The 22,745-nt window shown below is 37.8% G+C and overlaps 1 protein-coding gene across 4 annotated transcripts in view; it reads left to right on the forward strand.

Moving 5' to 3' along the window:
• Positions 1-299: 299 nt before the first annotated feature.
• Positions 300-22,745, forward strand: part of LOC107805182 (protein PHOTOPERIOD-INDEPENDENT EARLY FLOWERING 1) — a 44,397-nt gene continuing 21,951 nt past the window's right edge. Inside the window, exons 1-19 of one of the 4 annotated variants that reach the window (XM_075252429.1) lie at positions 300-468; positions 5,274-5,431; positions 7,820-7,913; positions 9,701-9,781; positions 9,871-9,978; positions 10,111-10,191; positions 10,292-10,380; positions 10,597-10,742; positions 10,832-10,893; positions 12,371-12,506; positions 12,718-12,789; positions 12,871-12,938; positions 13,027-13,161; positions 13,673-13,723; positions 13,926-13,994; positions 14,145-14,207; positions 14,282-17,624; positions 17,936-18,000; positions 18,120-18,184. In XM_075252429.1, the coding sequence (XP_075108530.1) occupies positions 7,854-7,913; positions 9,701-9,781; positions 9,871-9,978; positions 10,111-10,191; positions 10,292-10,380; positions 10,597-10,742; positions 10,832-10,893; positions 12,371-12,506; positions 12,718-12,789; positions 12,871-12,938; positions 13,027-13,161; positions 13,673-13,723; positions 13,926-13,994; positions 14,145-14,207; positions 14,282-17,624; positions 17,936-18,000; positions 18,120-18,184 (4,694 nt within the window). In that variant the 5' untranslated portion in view covers positions 300-468; positions 5,274-5,431; positions 7,820-7,853. Of the gene's footprint in view, positions 469-5,273; positions 5,432-7,819; positions 7,914-9,700; positions 9,782-9,870; positions 9,979-10,110; positions 10,192-10,291; positions 10,381-10,596; positions 10,743-10,831; positions 10,894-11,406; positions 11,458-12,370; positions 12,507-12,717; positions 12,790-12,870; positions 12,939-13,026; positions 13,162-13,672; positions 13,724-13,925; positions 13,995-14,144; positions 14,208-14,281; positions 17,625-17,935; positions 18,001-18,119; positions 18,185-22,745 lie in introns of those variants that run through there. The other 3 variants (XM_075252428.1, XM_075252430.1, XM_075252431.1) reach the window with 3 other exon arrangements.

The raw sequence follows: 22,745 nt of genomic DNA on the forward strand, positions 1-22,745 counted from the left end.
TCTAGGAAGTTTATTAACAAGAGATGTATTTATAACATATATAAATATTACAAGGGTACTTTAGGTGATTCACTTTGAAATTAATCCATATATTAGTATCATCGTTACTTTACTTTTTTAAAGATATAAATAAAAATAAAAGATGAGCAGTATTACTCTGTTATTCCGTACAGAAGCATCACGTTATACCGAACCATCTCATTAGTTCGGCTTTGTGAAAAGGGAGTCGGGGAGTCCACCTATAAACTTATCCAAATGACACTTTTGCCCCACATATAAATACCCTAAAAGGGGTAAATCTGGTTTCATCAGTCCCATTCCAAACTTTCCCTTTAATCGAAGCTCCGTCGCGAAATTTTCATCCTCCGCCACTGCTAGTACCGTCGCCGCCGTTGCTGCCGAGGTTTTTTCCGCCGGCGTTTTTCACTCGCCTTTCTCCGGCGGTTTCGTCTTCTTTTTCCGATAAAGGTTAGTCGGATAACTTCATTACCTCTTCTCCCCTAACCCTTCGCTCCCCGTCCGCCTGTAAAGTCTTATTTTTGCTATTTTTTCGTTTTATAAAATTTCTACTTTGCATGTACACGTTAGATTCGAAATTTCGGACTTTTATCTTTTTCTTTTTTCGCGATTATTTAATTTCTTACGCTTTTTTCTGGAACTTTTATCCTTGCATTTGAGCTCCTGTACGAAAAAGTCAAAGATCCTTCTTTCAAGTGTGAAGAAGGACTCTTATTTAGTGAAAACTTTGATATCCGCTGAGAGAAGGGGTAGTGGGTAAAGGTCATGCAAGTAAAATCTTTGAGTTGTCACAAGTTTTTGGCACTTTTTTTTTTTTTTTTGACAATGAGGGTGTCTGAGGCCAGCTTGAATGCACTGGTTGTGTGCTACCTCCAGCTAGCACAAGTACTCCCTCCGTCCCAGTTTAGAGTGGCAGTGTTTGACTGGTTACCGATTTTAAGAAATGCAGCTTGTGGTCTAAAAAAGTCATAAACATTTGTACGGCTTTAAATCATCTCATTAAGGGTAAAATATGAAGTTTAAAGTTAAACTATTTCTTAAAAAGTATGACATTCTTTTCGGAGCAGACTAAAAGAAAAATATGCCACAAAATTTGGACGGAGGGAGTACACTTTAATTCTCTAGTCAACAATGCTTAGGCATATGAGAAGAATTAACCTAGTGTAATCTCTGCTGTGATTGGAACCTTGATTCTCAAGTTGTTAGTTCAGCTATTCAATCACTAGGTCACCCCCGTTCGAGGTATTGGCACTCCTTTGTAGAAGGTCGCTTTGGGCAGAGTAGAATGCATAGTATCTTGGGCAATCCTAAGATAGGGTTTCCCCACAATGAAGCTGCCTAGGTATTAGGATTTCTTTTGAGCATGTAATATCCTGGAGTACCATAAGAAAGCTCCCCCACCCCAAGCTGACATAGAGTTTCTATTGGACAAATTAGAGGAATAGGGTCCGCTTATCAGCTGCATGAATCTCAAGATGAAGAACACTTGCCTTCTTCAAGAAAAAAATGATGGATGAGGCTATATATGGGCCCCTCCTCACTATGAAGAAGCAAGAAGGGTGTTGCTCTTTTACTTGGGGGCAGAAAGTAGTATAAAGGTCTAATCTTTTAATGCAACAAGAAGGCTTATCATGTAGTAAGATATATGGACATTCCTCTTGGTGGAAATAACTTCCAATCTGGAATTCTGAAGCTAAAATCAGTAGAAGAGCCGAACAACATAGCAGTCTACTTCTTCCTCTCAATCATGACTGATAAACAAATGTCTAGATGCACGCTGTTAAAGCATACCCTCTTCTGTTAAAAGCGCTAGTTGAATATTTGGATCTATGGTAAGCACCGCTCGATGTAAATTTCCCCACAGATCGAGCATGGGCATTTGGAACATCTGATCTATTAGATTCAGTAACAACCTGGGGATACTCAAGTTCCTTCCATGTCGAATTGCTTATCTCCATGCCATTTCAGTTATTCCCTTTATGCCATTTCCATATAGCTCCCATATTGTCTGTTACATCTTCAGGAAAAAGAGGAAAATAGGCCTACCAGGGCCACCTGAGATGAACTTATTGTAGCAGAGGGAAATAAGGACACATTTCAAACCAGTAAAAAACAGTGATATTGCTAGACCTGTAACAGTCTTTGGTGATTGATAGAGACCAGAAAGTCCTCTCCTTAGGCCTGCGTTCAATAACCCAACCTAGCAACAATGACCATATATCTCTAAGTCAAGCAGAATGTTCCTTTCAATTTGATGGGATTTGCTAAAACCAATCTGTTTTCATGGTCTGTAGACGGATTCCTTGTTCAAAGGTGCAAATTTGCAGATCTTTAAGCATAGATTTTTGATGTGTGCCCTTTTTATATTTACCTTTGGATGGTCAGAGCATCGCCCATAATTTGTTATGTGAGGTTAATTACTTGGTTTGGTCTCCTTTCTGATTTCAGACTAATTGTGCTACTTTGTGTGTTCATTTTATTTCCTGGTGGCTGTTATTTGGTGTATCAATTCACTTCTCAGAATAGCATAATGGCCATTAAATATTTCTTATTGTCACACTGAAAACATACAAGAATCAGAAATTTTTAAGGATACACATAAAAGACATGGTCATTTTTAGTATAAATTAGATCTATTGCGATCCAAATACTGATATTTTAACTTTAAGTGTCTAAAGAACGTCATAAAATCTGGCATTTGGTACCCTCTAAGTCGGGGGATTGTGATCATTCCGTCCGCTTCATTAATAAAATCACTTCTGAAGCAGTACTATCATTACAAATAAACCTAGAAACCACAATAGAAGGGAGGAAATCATGACCCTCTTGCATTTGACTCTGCTAAGCTTCTATCACTTGAGTTAAAAAAGAAATAACTTTTTAACTAAAAGTCTAAAACATAAGATATCCTTATCTTGAAAAAAAATGAACATAAATATTGCAATAAAAGAGTGATGTTATGAGTGGCCAACAATTTTAGAACTTAAAGATTTATGTACTTATTGATTTTTGATAGGTTTCAAGCTTAATAAGACACACATTGTATGACCGCATACGTATTTGGTTTTATGATCTTAAATATTACGGCTCCATAAACACCATATACTTCCAGGCTGATGGCTATCTGATTTACTATTTTAGTGTTTTGGCAGCTAGACATTTGTTTACACTGGATACTAATTCTACCAAGAAAAACAAAATAAATTTAATAATTTAAGCTGATCTTCCTATTTTTGATAGTTTAACTGATAAAAAAAGCAAGGCGCTTCATAAGCTCTATGTGTGCATGTTCTATAGCAGGCCCTGTACTCCCTCCATCGATTTAATGCCATGGTGGTTTACTAGACATGGGGTTTAAGATTTTAATTTGGCCTACTGTTTTTAGTAAAAGAAAGTATTAAAGTAGCTGGACCAAAAAACGTGTTAAAGTAGAAACTAATGCTCGGAAAGTAGATACGTAAGTTTAAAATTTAGATAATTAAATGAATTTGAATTCTTGAAAGTTGCAAGAACTATATAGAATAATATTATTATTGATATGGTGTCAAATATTTTGTAACATCCCACAATAGAAAGTGTCATGCAACTCGGAACAGAGAGTACAATTTGTTCTGCGTGAACTGGAGACTGGAGTTTACACGATTGAGATTCTTTTTCCTTCTTGGTTAGCTAGTGTTAGATAGTTATGTGTAAATAATCCTAGTCCCATATGTAGTAGGAGTAGAATATATCCTAATCCCTTATGTAGTAGGAGTAGAATATGTCCTGTCCCATATGTAGTAAGAGTAGAATATGTAATATATATGGGGCAAATTGTATCATTGTTAAAATAAAAAGATTTTTCTCCCGTGTATTCTCGCATGGTATCAGAGCTTCAGTGAGAAAATTATCGTTGTGCGTCATTCCAGTGACATCCGGGAAGAAAGATCTCATCGCAGTGCAATTTTCCGGCAACTTCGTCTTGTTCCCAGGGTTCATCACTGCTACAATGGTATTGTGCATATACCAATACATCCATCAGATCCGAAACCCTTGTGCGACCAAACCCCAGAAATCCAGACCCATCGGAACAGAAAAGTCGGTCACCGTGTGTCTTTCTGGTTGACGACTCAAGATTGATTTGCGTTATCTCCTCATCGGTAAATGTTGTGCAAAAACCAACAATACCATCTTGTTCGGAAAAGTTAGGCGACAAAACCCCAGTCAATCGCTCCGGCCGAAAGTCACTCGCTCCCCTCCACGCGCCGCCAGAACTAGGGTTCCGACGAGCTACAGTTCCTTTTCCGGTGTGTGTGAGCCATTCCGGCCACTTTTTGACAAAACGTCTTCTAGACAACTTACTCGTCCAGTGATTCTGAGCCTACCCATATAAATTACATCAAATTCTGACAACTTCTATTTTTTCCAGCGTGAACAATGCACTTTCTGTTTATCAGCAACCACCTGGTTTTGTTGCTCAGGGGGAATCTAGTGGCCTTGTATGTCGCTTGCTCCGGTCACTTTATTGTCTAGAGCAGTCTCCTCGAGTCTGGTTTGGTAAGTTCAACATAGTTATCCAGGAGTTTGGCATGACTCGTAGTGAAGTCGAATGATCAGCTTGCAGATATTTTCACCAAGTCCCTCGCTGGACGCTGGTCATCGCATTAGTTACATATGTAACAAGCTCGGTACATATGATTTGTATGAACTGGCTTGAGGGGAGTGTTAGATAGTTATGTGTAAATAATCCTAGTTCCATATGTAGTAGGAGTAGAATATTTCTTAGTCCTATATGTAGTAGGAGTAGAATATGTCCTAGTCCCATATGTAGTAAGAGTAGAATATGTAATATTTATAGGGCTCATTGTATCATTGTTAAAATAAAAGATTTTTCTCCCGTGTATTCTCACAGCTAGCGTAGGATAATAAAGATTGATTCACATCTTTATCTCTTCACATGTGTTTTCTGCTATTATTTGTTTAATTTTTGCTCCACCTCTTGAAATACTGGAACTGTAGACTGCTTCATGTGTATCTGAATGCTTAGGGACTTGATCTTACTTCCTAGTTCCTAAGTCTTTGGGTTTCGTGGCGCTGTGAGAATTCAGTGAAGGAAAATACTTCATCAATAAATTGTTTCTTGTAGGTTGAAGGAGCCATGTACTTTTCAAAATTTCTTTTGCTTTTTGTTTTTTCTTTCCATTTTAGCACATTCTATTTAGATGCAGGATGAGGGTGAAGTAAGTAAAATAAGTGTCTTTTTATTCACTGTACAGTCAAACACTACCATGAGATGCAGAGATATTGAGATTCATGCGGGAAGATTACCTGAACCAAAAAAAAGTAGGAGCATTGTACTGTAGCTAAATTACTGGCTTAGACACATAATATGGAGCTCTTGGAAGAGCTTGACGTTGGTATTCCGGTTGAGCAGGTGATTTAGTTATTTAAGAATATGATAGAGATTTTATTGAGATTTCCATTATCCATAGTTAACACAATGAATAATACTGCTGTCATAACACAAAGCATGGGGTCTTGACTTGCGTGTCGATTTGTTTCTTTGGGATTCTTTGGGCATACATATGTCATTTTTGAAGTTCTATACATTGTGTGTACAAGTTGGGTCTTTCTTGGTTGCTATCTCTTTGCTTATAAAATATACTCCCTCCATTTCAATTTATGTGAATCTATTTCCTTTTCGGTCAGTGCCAAAAAAAGACCCTTTTCCATATTTGGAAACAATTTACCTTTATGCAATGATTTAATGCTACACATAATATATGTGCTTCATTTTACACCATAAGTTCAAAAGTCTTCTCTCTTTTTTAAACTCCGTGCCCAATCAAATAGGTTCACATAAATTGAAACGGAGGGAGTATAAAGTAATGTAATAGCTTTCCTGTACATACTGCACAGCATACAATTATTGTTGGTAATTAATAAAAACTCTCTCTTACTGATACCAATATATAAAGTAATTTGTTAAGTGAGGTAGCTGTGGGAAAAGAGGAACCTAGAAGCACAGGTATTCAAGATTAGGGGTTTGTATGCATCCTGAGAGCGAGATATTTATAAGGAACCGTTAACAGAAGATGCAATACGGTAGCAGCTGGTTTTCTGTCTATCGGCATCATCCACCAGTACATTTCAATCAGTGCATTGGAAAAGTACAATATATAGAAGGTTGTTCAATTAATGATCTTCATTGTTTTATGTTGTAAAATGTTCTACTGGAGAGAACTTTTTTCTGTTTGTTTGTGTAAATAAACTTGCTGTGCTCAGTTGATAGTTCCTATATATGGTTCAGAAATGAATAACTTCTTAAAATGAGAAGAGTGATAGCATCCTTCTCACCTAGCTAGTTAGTTTTAAAAAGACCCAGAACATTCCCTAGTTTTCTTCCTTTTGATAGGCAAAGTAAGGGGTGTAAAATAGCATAAGGAGAACACTGATAAAGATACACACAAAATGTAAGGACATTATAAAATGTATAGTGAACTAAGAAAGTTAATCATGATTGGGCTCTAACAGATTTGCCACAGCCATGTTGCACGAAAAACTAAGCAAGGATATACAGTTGAATTTAAGTTGAACTACAATGTCTTTCTCGTCTTCAAAAACTCGTGCATTCCTTTCCTTCCAAATACCCGCCATACAGTTGCGACGATGGAATTCCATGTTTTAGAAGAGTCATTAGTCAAGCCTTTTTATGCAGGAGGAAGTCCAAAGTAGATCTTGGCATCCACCATAAGATTTCGAGAATAATAAAAACAAAATTCCAGATTTGGGAAGAAATCCTGCAGCGAAGGAATGAATAGTTATCTTCTTCCCCCTCCTCGCAAAGTGAGCACCTATTGCATAATATGAAGCCCCTCTTTTGTAGATTATCCAATGTGAGGCATTTGCCTTTTGCAACAATCCAAGAGACACATTTGACCTTGTAAGGGGCATTTTGCTCGAATTGTTTCCAAGGCCAGGGAACCAAACCAAAGGGTGAGATAGTGAGGGTGTTGTAGCAGCTTTTTACAGAGAAGTTTACTTTAGTGTGGGGTTTCCAGAAGATGTACTCAGAAGTTTTGTGGCAAGGAATTATTGAGGAGAAGGATCAACTGCATGTTGTCCTTGAATTCCGAATCGTTGAGATTTCTTCTGAGTGGTATGGACCATCCCTTTTCTTGTGTGCCAATCACTGCATTCTGAGAGATGGAACAACGGTAGAGAATAGGGGAAGTGTCTGGTATAGTGTCCGAGCCATGAATCATGCAAAACCTGTTTTTTCTTCTGTCGCCCACCACAATGGATAACGTGAAAGCATCCATGTAATCTTCCCTAGCTTTGCTCATCTGGAGAAAACAACTAGCCTCGCTTATCCTTGATAAGATCATAATCTGGTGCCTCCTGAAGGGTCCAAGTGAGGATTGCTTCATAAGCCTTGCAATGTCATTTACCATCTTACTGGCCAGGACTTGATCTATTAATTAGGATCTGAATGTGTTCCAGACAATTGACAGTCCCTTCACTTATGTTGAAAAATGCTTGGGATCTTTACTTCTCACTGGGGAAACAAAATAATGATAACAAATTCGTATGCAGTGGGTCCTTTTTGCGTATTTTTCGTTCTTGAACATTTGTTGTTGGGTAGATAGCGCTAGTTAGACATTCCTCTTTGGTAGTTGTTTATAAACTATACCTACATACTGTGTTTGATCTAGTTAAGCTTGGTGTTTCCATGTTCTTGAATTCATTTTCGTTTCCTATATTCTTCCTTGTTATGGAGATAAGTTTGTGCTTGTAGCTAATTTCCCTTTTACATGTGTAGAAGCCGGAATCATGGTGTACGTATCTTGAGATATATGGCTTCTAAAGGGTATAAGTCTAAGCCGGACCATGAAATACGTGTTCGACGTCCAAAGGTATGAATTGGATCTTAGTTGCAATCATTCTTATATTTAGAAGCTATCGTCTGAAGTCTGAATTTTTCAATTGTGTTAATCCTGTTTCTTATTGATCCAGTTTCTTTTATATCTGCATTCTCAAAGTGGATGGGGTTGTTTCTCTCTCTCTTTTTTTTTTTCCCCCTCTTTTTTGGGCAAGCAAGAAGACTCTTTTTGATTTGTGCACTATTCCTTTTTTGGTGCTTAGGCTGAGCAAGTATCCATGATGTTAGCAACTTAGCATAGCAGTATGCATATAATGTGAATGGATTGGACTGCTGAACCTAGGAAAATCTAAGCATTGTGGTTGGTGGGTGATAGTCCAAACCCTGGCAGTGGTTTTTCAGCCATGTAATTTGGAGTTTTCTTGGTTGAATGTGCCTATTTTAAAGGCATTCTAGTACAGCTGCAAATGGCACTTAGGCACTATAGTGAAATCATCTAGTGGGTGGAATACGCTATTGTGCAACAGTACGTTGACGAAATTCCACCATGTAAATCAGTCATGTGCAGAAGATGTTTTCAATTCTTTATTCCTGAAGGGTATCTTAATTTAAAGTTCACACAAGGGAATCAAGTATACTTTTAACTATTATCAATTTAGGCCAGAAGGTCTTATCCAGAATGGAGGCTGTTCATAATTTTGTTTGGACTGAGCCCTTGGAAGTATCAGCAGTCGATGTGAAAGAGTTAATAAGTAGAGCAATTAGCTGCTGCTATGATGTCTATTAATGTCTGGATGCTTCTTTGTTTGAAAGCAAACTGGATACCATCCTAGAAGATGCCCAAATGCTCTAATTATTGGAGAATGACAAAGATAACTGTGAAGAGCAGTATATTACCGTTCAGGTCCATGCATTTCATTAATGTTTTTTTTTGGACTTCTCACTTGATTGATCCAAGGGTGCAAATTGCTCCTTTTAGTGCATTAGTTCATTAAACTTAATATCACTTTTGTTTTCTCTTTTCTTGTTCTCTAATACTCTTGACTGGAACATGCTGATGTATTACACACTTGGACTCTGGCATCTTTTTAATGATTACAACTTGCCATATGGCCTATTAGTGTTGTGATTGATTGTTCTGCACATGCTTTTGTCACGTGACTAACCAATTGCGATTATTGCTATGCAATGTAATCTTAGTGATACTCGACAAAGAAATAGGCAAAAAAACACTCTTTGAAATAACGAGAACGAAAAAAAGAATAAAGAACTATCTAACCTTGCCTTCCTATGAGCTCCTAGGAAAGAGACCCTACACCCAAGAAAAGTAGCTTAAGAATATTCTATAAGAGAGGAGGTTCTTTCTTGACCTAGTTAATAAGGATGGGGGAATATGGAAAGATAAAATGTGAAACATAATACAAACCACTAGTTTTAGTGGAACATTTAAAAAAAATATGGGAAGATAAAATGTGGAACATAATACAAATCACTAGTGTTAGAATCTATTGAACCCAATTTTTTCCCCAAGCAATTGTGTGATATAGGTCATGTTCTTTCTTGCTCTTGAGAGATATAATTGAAACGGATCTACCTAATCAGTAAGTTAGATGTTCAGATATCCTCATAAAAGATCTACCGAGTTAGTAGGTTAGATGTATGGATGTACTGATGGAATTTGTTCAGTCATAAGTAGGTCATAATTGTCCTATCATAGTCTTATAGGATAAGCTCTGGTAGCTACATGAATGAATAATCAGGGGGTACCTTGTTACTTGTGTTCTACAGTTTCCGTTGCTTATTTTCTTGATTTGTATTTAGGGTCTTGAAGCACCTAAAGAACCTCGACGACCTAAAACACACTGGGATCATGTTCTGGAAGAGATGGTCTGGTTGTCAAAGGTATAGAAAGTCCCTAGTTCGGGAGCAATTGTCTAAGCTCTTAGATTAATTTCAATGAAGTTATTCTAAGGAACATATCTTATTTACAGGACTTTGAATCAGAGAGAAAGTGGAAGTTGGCTCAGGCAAAGAAGGTTGCTATACGAGCTAGCAAGGGAATGCTTGATCAGGCGACACGGGGAGAAAAGCGAGTTAAGGTTGATGTTTTATTCTCTTCTCCCTGCACGTGAATATTGTCATATTTAGTGACCAAAACTTCAGTATTTTTACATTCTTTGCTAATTACATTGCTAAATTTTACTTATTTCTCTTCTATAATATGCCACCAGGAAGAAGAGCAACGTTTGCGAAAAGTTGCACTCAATATCTCAAAGGACATCAAAAAGTTCTGGTTAAAAATAGAGAAGCTGGTAATTCATTATCTGCAGAATTTTCTGACGCAGTTGTTTTCTCCACTCCAAGTAATCTTGAGATTTGACAGAGATTGTTCCCATGTTTTTCATATTTCAGGTTCTTTACAAGCATCAATTGGAGCTGGATGAGAAGAAGAAGAAAGCACTTGACAAGCAGCTAGAGTTCCTTCTTGGACAAACAGAAAGGTTCAGTCCTTTTCCATTTTTCTATCCTGCTTTACTGACGCCATTTATATTGCTAGGAAGACCCTTTTATTTGCTAAGAAAAGATGTACTAATTGTATACACAATGAACAACATGATCATCCCTGATAGCTATGAATTGAGGTTTAGTTTGTTGATTGAGTGATCGATTGACCTAATGAATAACATGATTAGGCATTCTTCTTGTGTTTATCGCAGGTACTCAACAATGCTTGCAGAGAACCTTGTAAGTTCACCAACTACCAGCAAACGAATCAATTCTTTGTCTGCACCAGAAGCCTTGAGAACTCAATGTAAAGAAGGGAGTGAAGGGGATGTAAAGAATCGTGTTGGAGAAAATCTTCGTAAGTACATTCACTAGATTTCTGACCAATATTGACAAGCGTTTTGGCAATATTCTCCCCTCAGTTTCTTCCTTAAACTGAAATTTCAGAATCTCATTCGACTGGTAGTGATATTGATGACGATTTTGATGTGCAGTCTGAAGACGAAATGGTAAGCTTTCAAATAGCAATAGTGGAGTTTGATACTGTGCTTATTTATGATAGTAGGATCTTGAAGCCTTACAAGTCGCTCATTGTTATCATTTGAAAGGTGTTTGATTTGACATGTATTCATGAAATACTTGAATGCGAGGAGCAGAATGAAATATTTATACTTGAGCTAGAAACCAAAGTAGTGATCATAGCACTTTGTGTGGCTTGAATATTAAGCTAATTTTAGGAAACTAGCTTTGAGGCCAATTTTCTGATGATACAAGTTTTGGAGAATTTTCTTCCTCTCTGCCCCCTCTCTTTGTTCCGAAGGGTGGTGTTTGTACTGCGCAATTGATATCAAAGCCCTGAATAGAGCTTGATTTTGTTTGCAAATAAGACCAAATCAATATGTTGATCTTTATGGCGAATTAAAATGTACTTAGATGACCTTGCAGAGTATAACATTATTAATACATGTTAATGCAATCATCTAATCCAAATGGCAGGCAATAACTTTATGGGGGCGCCAGTCGTTTCAGACCTTTAATTTCTTGAAGCAGTTGTGTGGATTCTCATAACCAAGGTCATAACATATAATGTTGAATTTTTTGAGCACTCATTATTTTCATCATGGACGATCTTTTTTCGTGAAGAATGTCAAGGATGAAGCCTTCTTATACTAGAGTCGTCTTTTTGTTCCAGAACTCAAGTGTCAGGAACTTACCTCCAGCTACTTCAAATAGTGTGCAAAATTTAAATTTTAGCATCTTTTAGCCTTAAACATCCAAAGCAAGAAACAATAATTTGGTATTTAGAAAGTTCAAGTACCTTGTATAAAGGAATTCAAGGAGTATGAAAACATACAACGTCTGTGCACACATAACGGGGAGATGATTTGAAATTGACTGTTGTTTTCTATTTCTGTGTGGCTTCACTCTTGTTCTGGCATTTTTTAGGTTGAGAATCGAACAGGGATCTGACTGCAACCATTTTTTTGGGATAAAGATTTGACTGCAATCATCTGATTTCTATGAAAACATTGGTAGTCGTTGTTGGTAGGATATCATTCTGCTCTGGAGCTGATGTACCAGAGATTTTGTGTTATGGTATATTATCTATTGCATTGGTCAAGTCAAAAACCATGTTGGTTTGATTTCTGTACTTGCAAGTCGTCTGTAGACTATAGAAGTCTCTGATGAGTTACCGATCTTTGTAGTGATTAATCGAATTGAGTTCCCACGTCCTTTCTGGGTTGGGTTTGAGAAGGGCGCTCTTATCAACACCGTTTATTCATTTGATTAATCTGAAGTATTTATGTGGTCCTTTATCTGTTCCTATGGCTTAATTGATTGTTTTTTTCCTTATTAACTTCTCTGGTTTTGAGTTATAGCCATGTGAACCATTATTGTTAGAGGGGGGATATTACAAAGTCTGTTGCGGTTCTGCTAATTTTGTTCTACAAAACAATATTGTCATGTATGTCGATACTGCTTTAGGAAGATGACGAGCATACCATTGAAGAAGATGAGGCTGTTATAACTAAAGAAGAAAGGGAAGAAGAGTTAGCTGCTTTACAAAATGAAATGGATCTACCTCTTGAGGAGCTTCTTAAGCATTATGCAGTTGGGGAAGGTACAATATGGCTGATTGAGTTATGCTAAAGCATTTCACATTCATGCCTCTTCCATCTTTCTAATTTGACAAGTTTCTGTATCATCTGACTGTTGGGAGGAAAATGAGCTATCTTGTCTTATGTCTCCTTGTTTTAGGATAATCCCATGTTTTTTGTGAAGTATCATCAAAAGTATGTGTTTGATTTAGTTTAATCGATCTGAACTTTCAGCTAGCAGAGATTGTAGCCCAGAGAAGAGTGGTACAGATATTACAGTCAGTTCTGGCGAGGACAGTGATAAATGTGAGTGGATCTGCCACTTTGTGTATTGCTAATTATAAAGTCATGGAACTCTCCATGAATTCAAATAATGATGTTGTACAGGTAGAGATGATGATATTGCTATTGAAACCAACGGGGGCTGCTTGCCTGCAATTTCTGGTCGTCGTTCTGTAAGTTGTATGTGTTTATGGTTACTGCTTTGACTTCTATATCGAGGTAAGTGGTCAAGGTGATGTATATGCTTTCTGGTACTTGCAGGTTGAAAGTAATGGCGTCTTATCAGTACCAAATAACCAGTATCCTGACCTAGGGCAAAACAAGCTAAAAAATCCTCCGAAGAAGTATCAAGAGTTAGATAAAGTTAATTTGTTAGGTGTCTTTAATGAAGAACAGGTGAAGATGCTTATCTAATTCTTCTTAGTAAACCTCTCAGTATCAATTATCAATATTGCAACGCTGGTTCAAGAAGTACTCTGCAGAAATTTTTCTTTAGCTAACATCCAAGAAAACTTAGTTCAACTTAATTTACCGCTTGCATTACTTATCATTAAAAAACTATGCTTTGCAATATGGATGTTTGTGTATATTCGTTTTTGGAATTTTAATGTGATGCTTGACCATCAATTACGATTTATTGCTTTGTCATAGAGAAGCTGCACTTCTGTGGTCCTCCTTCAATGCGGGCTCAATTGATGATAGCATTGAGTATTGAATATCAAGATTTTTGAGGGAGCTTCGAGTGTGAATTACTTATGAAGAAAAAAATTAAAACTTTCATCTTGCATTTTCATGGAATGCAGTGTTTTTATATCAGAAGCTGGTTTGGTTGGTCTCCTTAGTATGCATCATGATGAGTATCTTCAGTTTTTCATACCCTTCTCCGATTTTTCTCCATTTTATGTAGGATGATGATGATTATGTCCTTGCTGTTGGTGAAGATAAAGAATATAATATGGTAAGGCAATAACTGCTATATTGTTCAGTTGGTTGGAGAGCTTCAACTTGTCTGAGACAAAGTTTCATCATTTTAATTTTTACAGTTCATTTTTTATAGTGTTCTCTAATTTCTGAGACGAATTTGTGGCTAATAGCTTCTGTTGCCTTATCTAGACTTTGAGATTGCTTAAATATTTAATTACTTTGCGTGGTATTGATAGGATGATGAAACAACTATGTCAGAGGAGGAAGAATTGGCAAAGGCAGAGCCAAATGATTCTGCAGATGAGGTAAAAACTCACTATTTTGACCTTCATAACTGAAATTCTGATGCATTCCATTAAACATAGACCTGGTCCAGTTTTCCCCTCACGTGTAATGGAGCTTCAAAATTGTTGAACATCTCGTTTGATTTCTTGCGCTAAATTCTCAATTTTCAGATTGCACTGTTGCAGAAGGAGAGCGAACTTCCTTTAGATGAGCTCCTTGCTAGGTATAAAGAGGTATGTGGTGCTCTCCTCTTCTGTAGGACTTGGTTTACATTTTATTCTTACCACTATCACCTTTCGCTTGTTAGGATTATGATACTGATGAAAATGTGGGGGACGATTCTGAATCATATGCGTCTGCTTCAACAGCACAAAATGAATCTGAACTGAGTCAAGTAAATGATGGACCGAGCGATGTACTGCCCACTACAGTCACTGAGACAGAAGAAAGGGAAGTTGAAAGCATGGATAAAACAGGGGAAGAAAGGCAGAGTGAGGATTTTTCGGGATCGCCAGCAAAAAATGAATCTGAACCCAATCAAGTAAATGATGGACCGAGCGATTTACTGCCCACTACAGTCACTGAGACAGAAGAAAGGGAAGTTGGAAGCATGGCTAAAACAGGGGAAGAAAGGAAGAGTGAGGATTTTTCAGAATCGCCAGCAAAAAATGAATCTGAACCCAGTCAAGTAAATGATGGACCAAGCGATGTACTGCCCACTACAGTCACTGAGATAGAAGAAAAGGAAGTTGGAAGCATGGATAAAACAGGGGAAGAAAGGCAGAGTGATGATATAATTGCTGATGCAGCAGCTGCTGCCAGATCAGCACAACCAACGGGTAACACCTTCTCAACAACCAAAGTGCGGACTAAGTTTCCCTTCCTTCTAAAATTTCCCCTTCGTGAGTATCAACATATTGGTTTGGACTGGCTTGTAACCATGTATGAGAAGAAACTTAATGGGATCCTAGCAGATGAAATGGGTTTGGGGAAGACTATCATGACAATTGCTCTTCTTGCTCACCTAGCATGTGAAAAAGGAATATGGGGCCCCCATCTTATTGTTGTCCCAACTAGTGTCATGCTAAACTGGGAGACTGAGTTTCTTAGATGGTGTCCTGCTTTCAAAATTTTGACATATTTTGGCAGTGCAAAAGAGCGAAAGATTAAAAGGCAAGGTTGGTTGAAGCCAAACTCGTTTCATATGTGTATCACAACTTACAGACTTGTTATACAGGACTCCAAAGTTTTCAAGCGTAAGAAGTGGAAGTACTTGATTTTAGATGAAGCTCATCTAATAAAGAATTGGAAATCGCAAAGATGGCAAACGCTTCTCAATTTTAACTCAAAACGGCGTATTCTTTTGACTGGTACACCATTGCAGAATGATCTCATGGAGCTGTGGTCTCTAATGCATTTCTTGATGCCACATATTTTTCAATCTCATCAGGAATTCAAAGATTGGTTCTGTAATCCTATATCTGGAATGGTTGAGGGACAAGAAAAGGTTAATAAGGAAGTTGTTGATCGCTTGCATAATGTCCTTCGTCCCTTTATTCTCCGCCGGTTGAAGAGGGATGTGGAGAAGCAGCTTCCTTCAAAACATGAGCACGTCATTTATTGTAAGCTATCAAGGAGGCAGCGTAACTTGTATGAAGATTTTATTGCCAGTTCGGAGACACAAGCTACTCTTGCTAGTACAAATTTTTTTGGCATGATAAGTGTTATAATGCAACTTCGCAAAGTGTGCAATCACCCTGATTTATTTGAAGGGCGTCCAATAGTGAGCTCCTTTGATATGAGTGGTATTGATATGCACTTGAGCTCTTCCATTTGCTCGATGCTGTCTCATGGTGTCTTTTCAACTGTCAACCTTGGGGCTTTGGGGTTGTTGTTTACACATCTTGATTTTTCAATGACCTCTTGGGAGAGTCATGATGTTCAATCCATTGCGACCCCTTCAAGCTTGATTGAGGGTCGTGTGTCTCAAATTTATGGTGAAGAAACTTCACTAGTACTTAGACGGAATAAGAAGTTTCATGGGACAAACATATTTGAAGAGATCCAAAAGGCACTTGCTGAGGAGAGGCTAAGAGAAGCAAAGGAGAGAGCGGCATCTATTGCATGGTGGAATTCCATCAAGTGTAAGCGGAAACCTGTATATTCAACAAGTCTTCGGGAGATTGTCACTGTGAAACATCCTGTTCACGGTATTTACTGTCAGAAAAGTAATCCCTTGTCATACCTGTACTCCTCTAGGCTTGCAGAATTGATACTGTCGCCAGTTGAGAGATTCCAAAAAATGGTTGATCAGGTTGAAACTTTCATGTTTGCAATCCCTGCTGCACGTTCCCCAGCACCTGCTTGCTGGTGCAGTAAACCAGGTACTTCCGTATTTTTCAGTCCAACCTTTAAGGAGAGATCTTCTAAGGTTCTCTCTCCGCTTCTCACTCCTTTTCGCCCAGCCATTGTTAGAAGGCAAGTCTACTTTCCAGATAGGCGGCTCATACAATTTGACTGTGGAAAGCTGCAGGAGCTTGCAGGTTTGTTGAGACGACTAAAATCAGAAGGTCACCGTGCACTAATTTTCACCCAAATGACAAAGATGCTTGATGTTTTAGAAGCTTTCATTAATTTGTATGGTTACACTTACATGCGTCTGGATGGTTCTACTCTGCCCGAACAGAGACAAACTTTGATGCAACGGTTCAACACAAATCCAAAGATTTTCCTTTTTATTTTATCAACCCGTAGTGGTGGAGTTGGCATCAACTTGGTGGGGGCAGACACAGTCATCTTTTATGATAGCGACTGGAATCCAGCTATGGATCAACAAGCTCAAGATCGCTGTCATAGAATAGGCCAGACTCGTGAAGTACATATTTATCGATTGATAAGTGAGAGCACCATTGAAGAGAATATTTTGAAAAAAGCAAACCAGAAGCGAGCTCTGGATGATTTGGTTATACAGGGTGGAAGTTACAACACTGAATTCTTCAAGAAACTGGATCCAATGGAATTGTTCTCGGGCCACAGAGCACTTTCCTTAAAGAACATTGAAGGACAGAAGAATAGCAATGATACTGAGGTTCAGCTCTCTAATGCTGATGTGGAGGCTGCTCTGCAAAATGTAGAAGATGAAGCGGATTACATGGCTCTGAAGAAAGTTGAACAGGAAGAGGCAGTAGACAATCAGGAGTTCACTGAAGAAGCAATTGGTAGGTTGGAAGATGATGAACTTGGTAATGATGATGAGATGAAGGCTGATGAGCCTGCTGATCATGAAGTCCCGGTTACAACATCAAGCAAAGAACTTGTGGTTATGTCAAATGCTAGTAATTTATTAAAAGAACAAGCAATTACTTTTGCTGGTAAAGACGATGACATTGACATGTTGGCCGATGTCAAACAGATGGCAGCAGCTGCTGCTGCTGCAGGACAAGCTATCTTGTCTTTTGAGAGTCAGTTATGTCCAATTGATTGGTATGCTGTACGTTTTCTGGAGTTATGGGACCCTATCATAGACAAGACAGCTATTGAGTCACAAGGTCATTTTGAAGAAACTGAATGGGAATTGGATAGAATTGAGAAATTGAAGGAAGATATGGAAGCAGAGATTGATGATGATGAAGAACCTTTAGTTTACGAAAGTAAGCTTATCTTAACCCCTTCATAACTGTTTGTCTTATTATTTGTTTCGAGAAAATATTTGACCTAGCAATCTATATAAGAAAATTTTCAGACCAAAATAGTTTGTAGTCTTACATGCGAGGAATATGATCAAATTTGGCCTTCGATGCTGGTCATTAATTGGATCAATACTATGATTTGAAACAAAAATGTTTTACTGGTAGTTATACCAAAAATTATCTTAGATATTTGAGGTTGCAAGCATTTTAATTTGCTGAATATATGCTTTTAAGAATGAACTTCAAATGAATAACGTTCCTGTTAATGTCAGGATGGGATGCTGATTTTGCAACTGAGGTATACAGACAGCAGGTTGAGGCTTTGGCTCAACATCAGGTCAGTAATTTTGTGATACTTTGGGTCATTTCTCCTGTCACCCTTCTCCTTTTGTCCTTTATAAAATCTGAAGGTTTCACATCTGTTCTTTTGGAATAACTTACCTTATAATACGACAGTTGATGGAGGAACTGGAAGCTGAAGCTAAAGAGAAGGAGCTTGCAGAATATGAGAACTTGATGGGGTAAGTGATTCCTGTAATAATAAGTAGTGTTTCCTATAGTTCTTTCATTTCTTTTGTGTTTTCTTTCTGAGATAATTAAGAGTCTGCACGTCTTTCTTCTTCTATTCTGAATCTTTACTATTCCTTATCTTTTCTTTTGGAATCTTGATTGTCAATTATCTTACTTGACTTTATCTAGCTTTTATCCCTTTGTTGTAGGATGTCATTTGTGCCTCCATGTATCAATATTTTTGTGTCATTAGTAGTTAAGGCATACATAGTGAGATTCGCTGTTTCTTCTTTCCTCGTGCTTTGCGAGATTTCTTCCGGAGCTTTTGTGTTATATATAGTGACTTAATTCAATGGATTATTGTGGTTTGATGGAGTGAACTTTGGATGAGGGCTTTGTCCTGTATATATCTGTTCCTTTATGTAATTTTCTGTACCATCTTGGTACTTTTATCAATAAAACTTTACCTTATCAAAAAAATTAGTGCTCCAATAACAGTGTTCTTTCCCATGATCATTACTCACTTTGCTGTTAAGCAAATGTTTTCCTCTTTGGAAATGTATTATTGTCTTCTTGTACGGTTTTGTACAATCCTCACCTTACAAGCTAGTATTTAAGGTTGAGTTATGCCCAAGATGATATTAGAGCTAAATCCATCCCTATTCTTGATTTATCCAACGTTAGGTCCGCATATTGTGTTGTCGAGACACATGATGCCTGGTCCTGAACTTACAGGCGGGTTTGGGGATTAAGTGTCTTACATTGGCCGAGGGAATGAGTTGTTTTTCTTATATACTCTTGGACAATCCTCACTTCATGAGTTAGTTTTTTGTGGTCGAGTTAGGCCCAGGGTCCATTTTAGCAGTACCATGCTACAATGATAGTGGTTGTACCCACCAGAGACAGAACAATCGAAGTTCTGGTGTATGTGCTTTCATACCCATTGTTGGTTGGTGGAAAAATGGCAAAAGGTCTAAAACTAAATCTGGAGTATCGGAATTGGTACACAAATGCCGTCCCTCCACCTATTTGAATAAATGCCCCCACCCTCATTTTTTGGCTCAGCCTTACCCTTACTACTAACGGCCCTTTCAGAAAAAAAAAACTTATTTCATATCCACGTGTCTTAAATCCATTGGTCTAACTTAAACCTCAACCCAAATATTCAAACCCGCTCGTAACCCGCCCACACCCCCAATTTTAAACCCTATTAATTCAAAATTTTAAACTCCATTCGATCACCTCACCTCCTCTAGAACATCGCTAGAACATCACCAGAAGAATCACATCCAACCAAAAAAAGATGAGAAAGAATAAAAGAGAACTTAAGAGAGGAGATTAGAACAAAAAAAGTTTCATTTATCAATTTTTCCGGGAAAATTACTTCAACATCTTTAACACCAATAAAATAGTGATCTAGGGTGGAACTCTAAAAAATCTGCACAAAAATATCAAATTATTGGATTCCAAATCATCAAAAATTTTCGCAGAACCAGAAAAAACTATTCCGAGAATGTGATTGTACTTAAATGGAAAAACCCAAATGATGATCCCATTGATTGATTATAACCGGAAAAAAGTACCTTCTCCAACTTTAAGGAGCTTCAATCTTTAAGAATGAAAAAATCATCATTGGACCCATTTGACAAAAATGAAATAATACCCATCTACAATGTTAGTTGAGAAATGAATCCCAACAATTAAAACTAAAAAACGGAAAAGAAGATGAGAGAGAGAGAGAGAGAGAGAAACAGTGAAAAGTAGGTAGACTTTTACATAGAAATGCTCTGAACATATGAAATTGACACGGTTTTTTTGGGGGGGGGGGGGTGACAGATGGAAATGGTGATTGGTGGGGTAGGGTGGATGGAGAAGACAAGGGTTTAAAATTGGGACGGGTCAATTATTGGGCGTGTTACAGGTGGGTTTGTATTTGGGTTGGGGTTTAAGTTAGGCCAATGGGTTTAGGACACATCGATATTAAATAAGTTTTTTTCCCTTCAAAAAGGACTAGTAGTAGCAAGTGTAAGGCCGACCCAAAAAACTAATGGTGGGGGCATTTTTATTCAAATAGGTGGACAAGGAAATTTTGTACCAATTCCGATACTCTAGGGTAGTTTTGGCCCTTTTTCGTTCATGATATTTGGGATCATATACAATTAATTTAATAAGTTTAATTATAAATAATTTAAGTAAAATTTTGGTTTTTTTTATCTTTTTTATTTTTCAGCTTTATACTTTTCCCTATCTATATAATTGAAGTAGATTCAGAATTAAGGTAAGGAATTAGAAATATGAAAATAAGAGCTTCTCTTCATAAAATTTGTGAGAAAAGTTGACTAATCCATAACCGTAGGTGAGCTGAAAGAGCTCTCACAAATAGAATTTTAGTACGGTGGAAAAAGCTAGCTGGCTCATGAAGTGGACGTGTAGGTGAGGCTGGATACACAAGTCATCCCCAAGAGAGGAAGTTATAGTTATCTTGGGTTAGTTATCCAAGGTAGTGGGGAGATTGACGAGGATGTTACCTATTGTTTTGGGGGGAGTGGATGAAATGGAGGCTCACATCCGGTATTTTGTGTGATAAGAATGTGCCACCTAAACTTAAGGGTAAATTCTATAGAGTGGTGGTTAGACCGACCATGATGTGATGTGGAGTGTTGGCTAGTCAACATGTCTAGAAAATAGGTCTTCTCTTTTTTCTTAAACTATAGGTTCACATAAATTGAAACAGAGGGAGTATATCAGTAGATAGATAAAATAAATATAGATATGTAATAACAAGGAAATATAGGCACCCAAAAATAGTAAGGAAATATATGTCTAACATAGCAAAACATATTGATTTCCTAATACCTAAATTACGAACCTAACTAACATTATTTGTACTAAAAATAACAAATAAATGGTAGAATGAAAGCTTATTATTACGTATAAAAAGAAATATATAGGAAGTTATAAAATATTAACAACCGATAATAAGGTCAAGAACAACAAAAAGGAACATACATCAATATCTCCTTGTAGAAAATCGTCTTACAGAGCAGTTAAAGCCTAAGTTAAAGCCTAAGTTGCTTGGACTCTTCACTTTGGGTGCCGCACCAGTGTTGACACGATGTGGGTGTGGGTTACATACCAGATCAGGTCAACCGATTTTGGGTACTTTGACCAAAATCGACGGAGGTATTCAGGACATACACAATGATTTTAGAAATCAAAACAAAAGTTAGGGTGAAATTAAAGAAAATTATTTTGCCAATATTTTGAAGTTTTTTAGCTTTTGAAATGCTCTCAGGCACTCTTTTCGAGACTCTTCTCTCTCCTCCCCTCTAGGAGGGAGAATCTCTCCTTCTCCGGTTTTCTCCCATCGGAGATACCTCTCTCTCTTTCTTCCCCTCCCTCTGTTATCTCTTTTCAAGGAATCACCTTCTGTGGTTGTTTTCTCCATTCTTATCCCTATCCAAGGTTTTGGAATGGGCGAGAACAGGATTTACTTTAATACTGGGTTCAAATCTTTTGATATTACCAGGTGGTCTGCTAGCAACTCAGAGTGTTACGAATGGGTTGAGAGAAGTCGCACGATGATGAGGAGATCGACCATGAGCAAAAAGATCGTGGAATGGATTTGCTTCTCACTTCAAGAGGCCTCAAAGGACCAAAATAGAGTGGTCACGAGATGGAAAATTTCAGAGCAGGACTCGGAGCACTTTTGCACCAGGAAATTTAACGAGCATGGGAGATACATGAGTATTCTGTCATTAAATGGTGGAGGGAGATCAGTACTTATTATTCCTGAACCAGTCTTTAATGCAGGTTGGAATGAGGTAGCATTTAAGATCAACAACTTCATTAAATACTCAAAAAAGTAGCAGTAGTTGCTCCCCCAAGATTAACTGAGGCCAACTATCCTTATAAGAAGGCTGTACAAGATAGTAAATGGCAGACTAGGAGTCTTCGAGAAGCAGAAGTGACTTGCAACAGTGGAAATATTGACATCTCTGAATCTGCTAATGAACAAGAGAATGGGCCTTTGAAGAGATGTTTAGTGGGGAGTTTTGGAGAAGAGGTGAAGGAAAAACCCACACTTGCTGACATAAGAAGGTGGTCAACTTCAACTTGGAAAAATGTTTTTGGGGTGAACATCTATGAGATGTACGGGGATTTGTTCTTATTCGAATTCCCTAATAGATACATGGTTGAGAGGACCATTCTAGGGCAATGGTTCTGGAAAAAGCTCAGGTTGCAATTAGAATGGTGGAACCCCATGGCAGGGTATATTTCAAATGCTATTGAAATCAAAGAAACCTGGATTAAAGTAGTAGGAATTCCACTTCATCTCTGGTCGCAGAGAAGTTTTCAAGAAATAGGCGAATTCTGTGGAGGATGGGTGGCTACTGAAGAAGAAACAGAGCTAAAAAATCATCTGAAGTGGGCCAAAATTTTGGTAAGGAACAATGGGAGGAATCTACCAAGAGAGGTATCCATAACTTGTAAAGGAATCACTCATCACATTCCAATCTGGCCGGAAAGCAAGACAAGATATGAAGTCTCACTGGAATTAGCAGAGGGAGG

Source organism: Nicotiana tabacum, chromosome 4 (genome assembly GCF_000715075.1).
Source record: "Nicotiana tabacum cultivar K326 chromosome 4, ASM71507v2, whole genome shotgun sequence".
Classification (NCBI taxonomy): Eukaryota; Viridiplantae; Streptophyta; class Magnoliopsida; order Solanales; family Solanaceae; genus Nicotiana; species Nicotiana tabacum.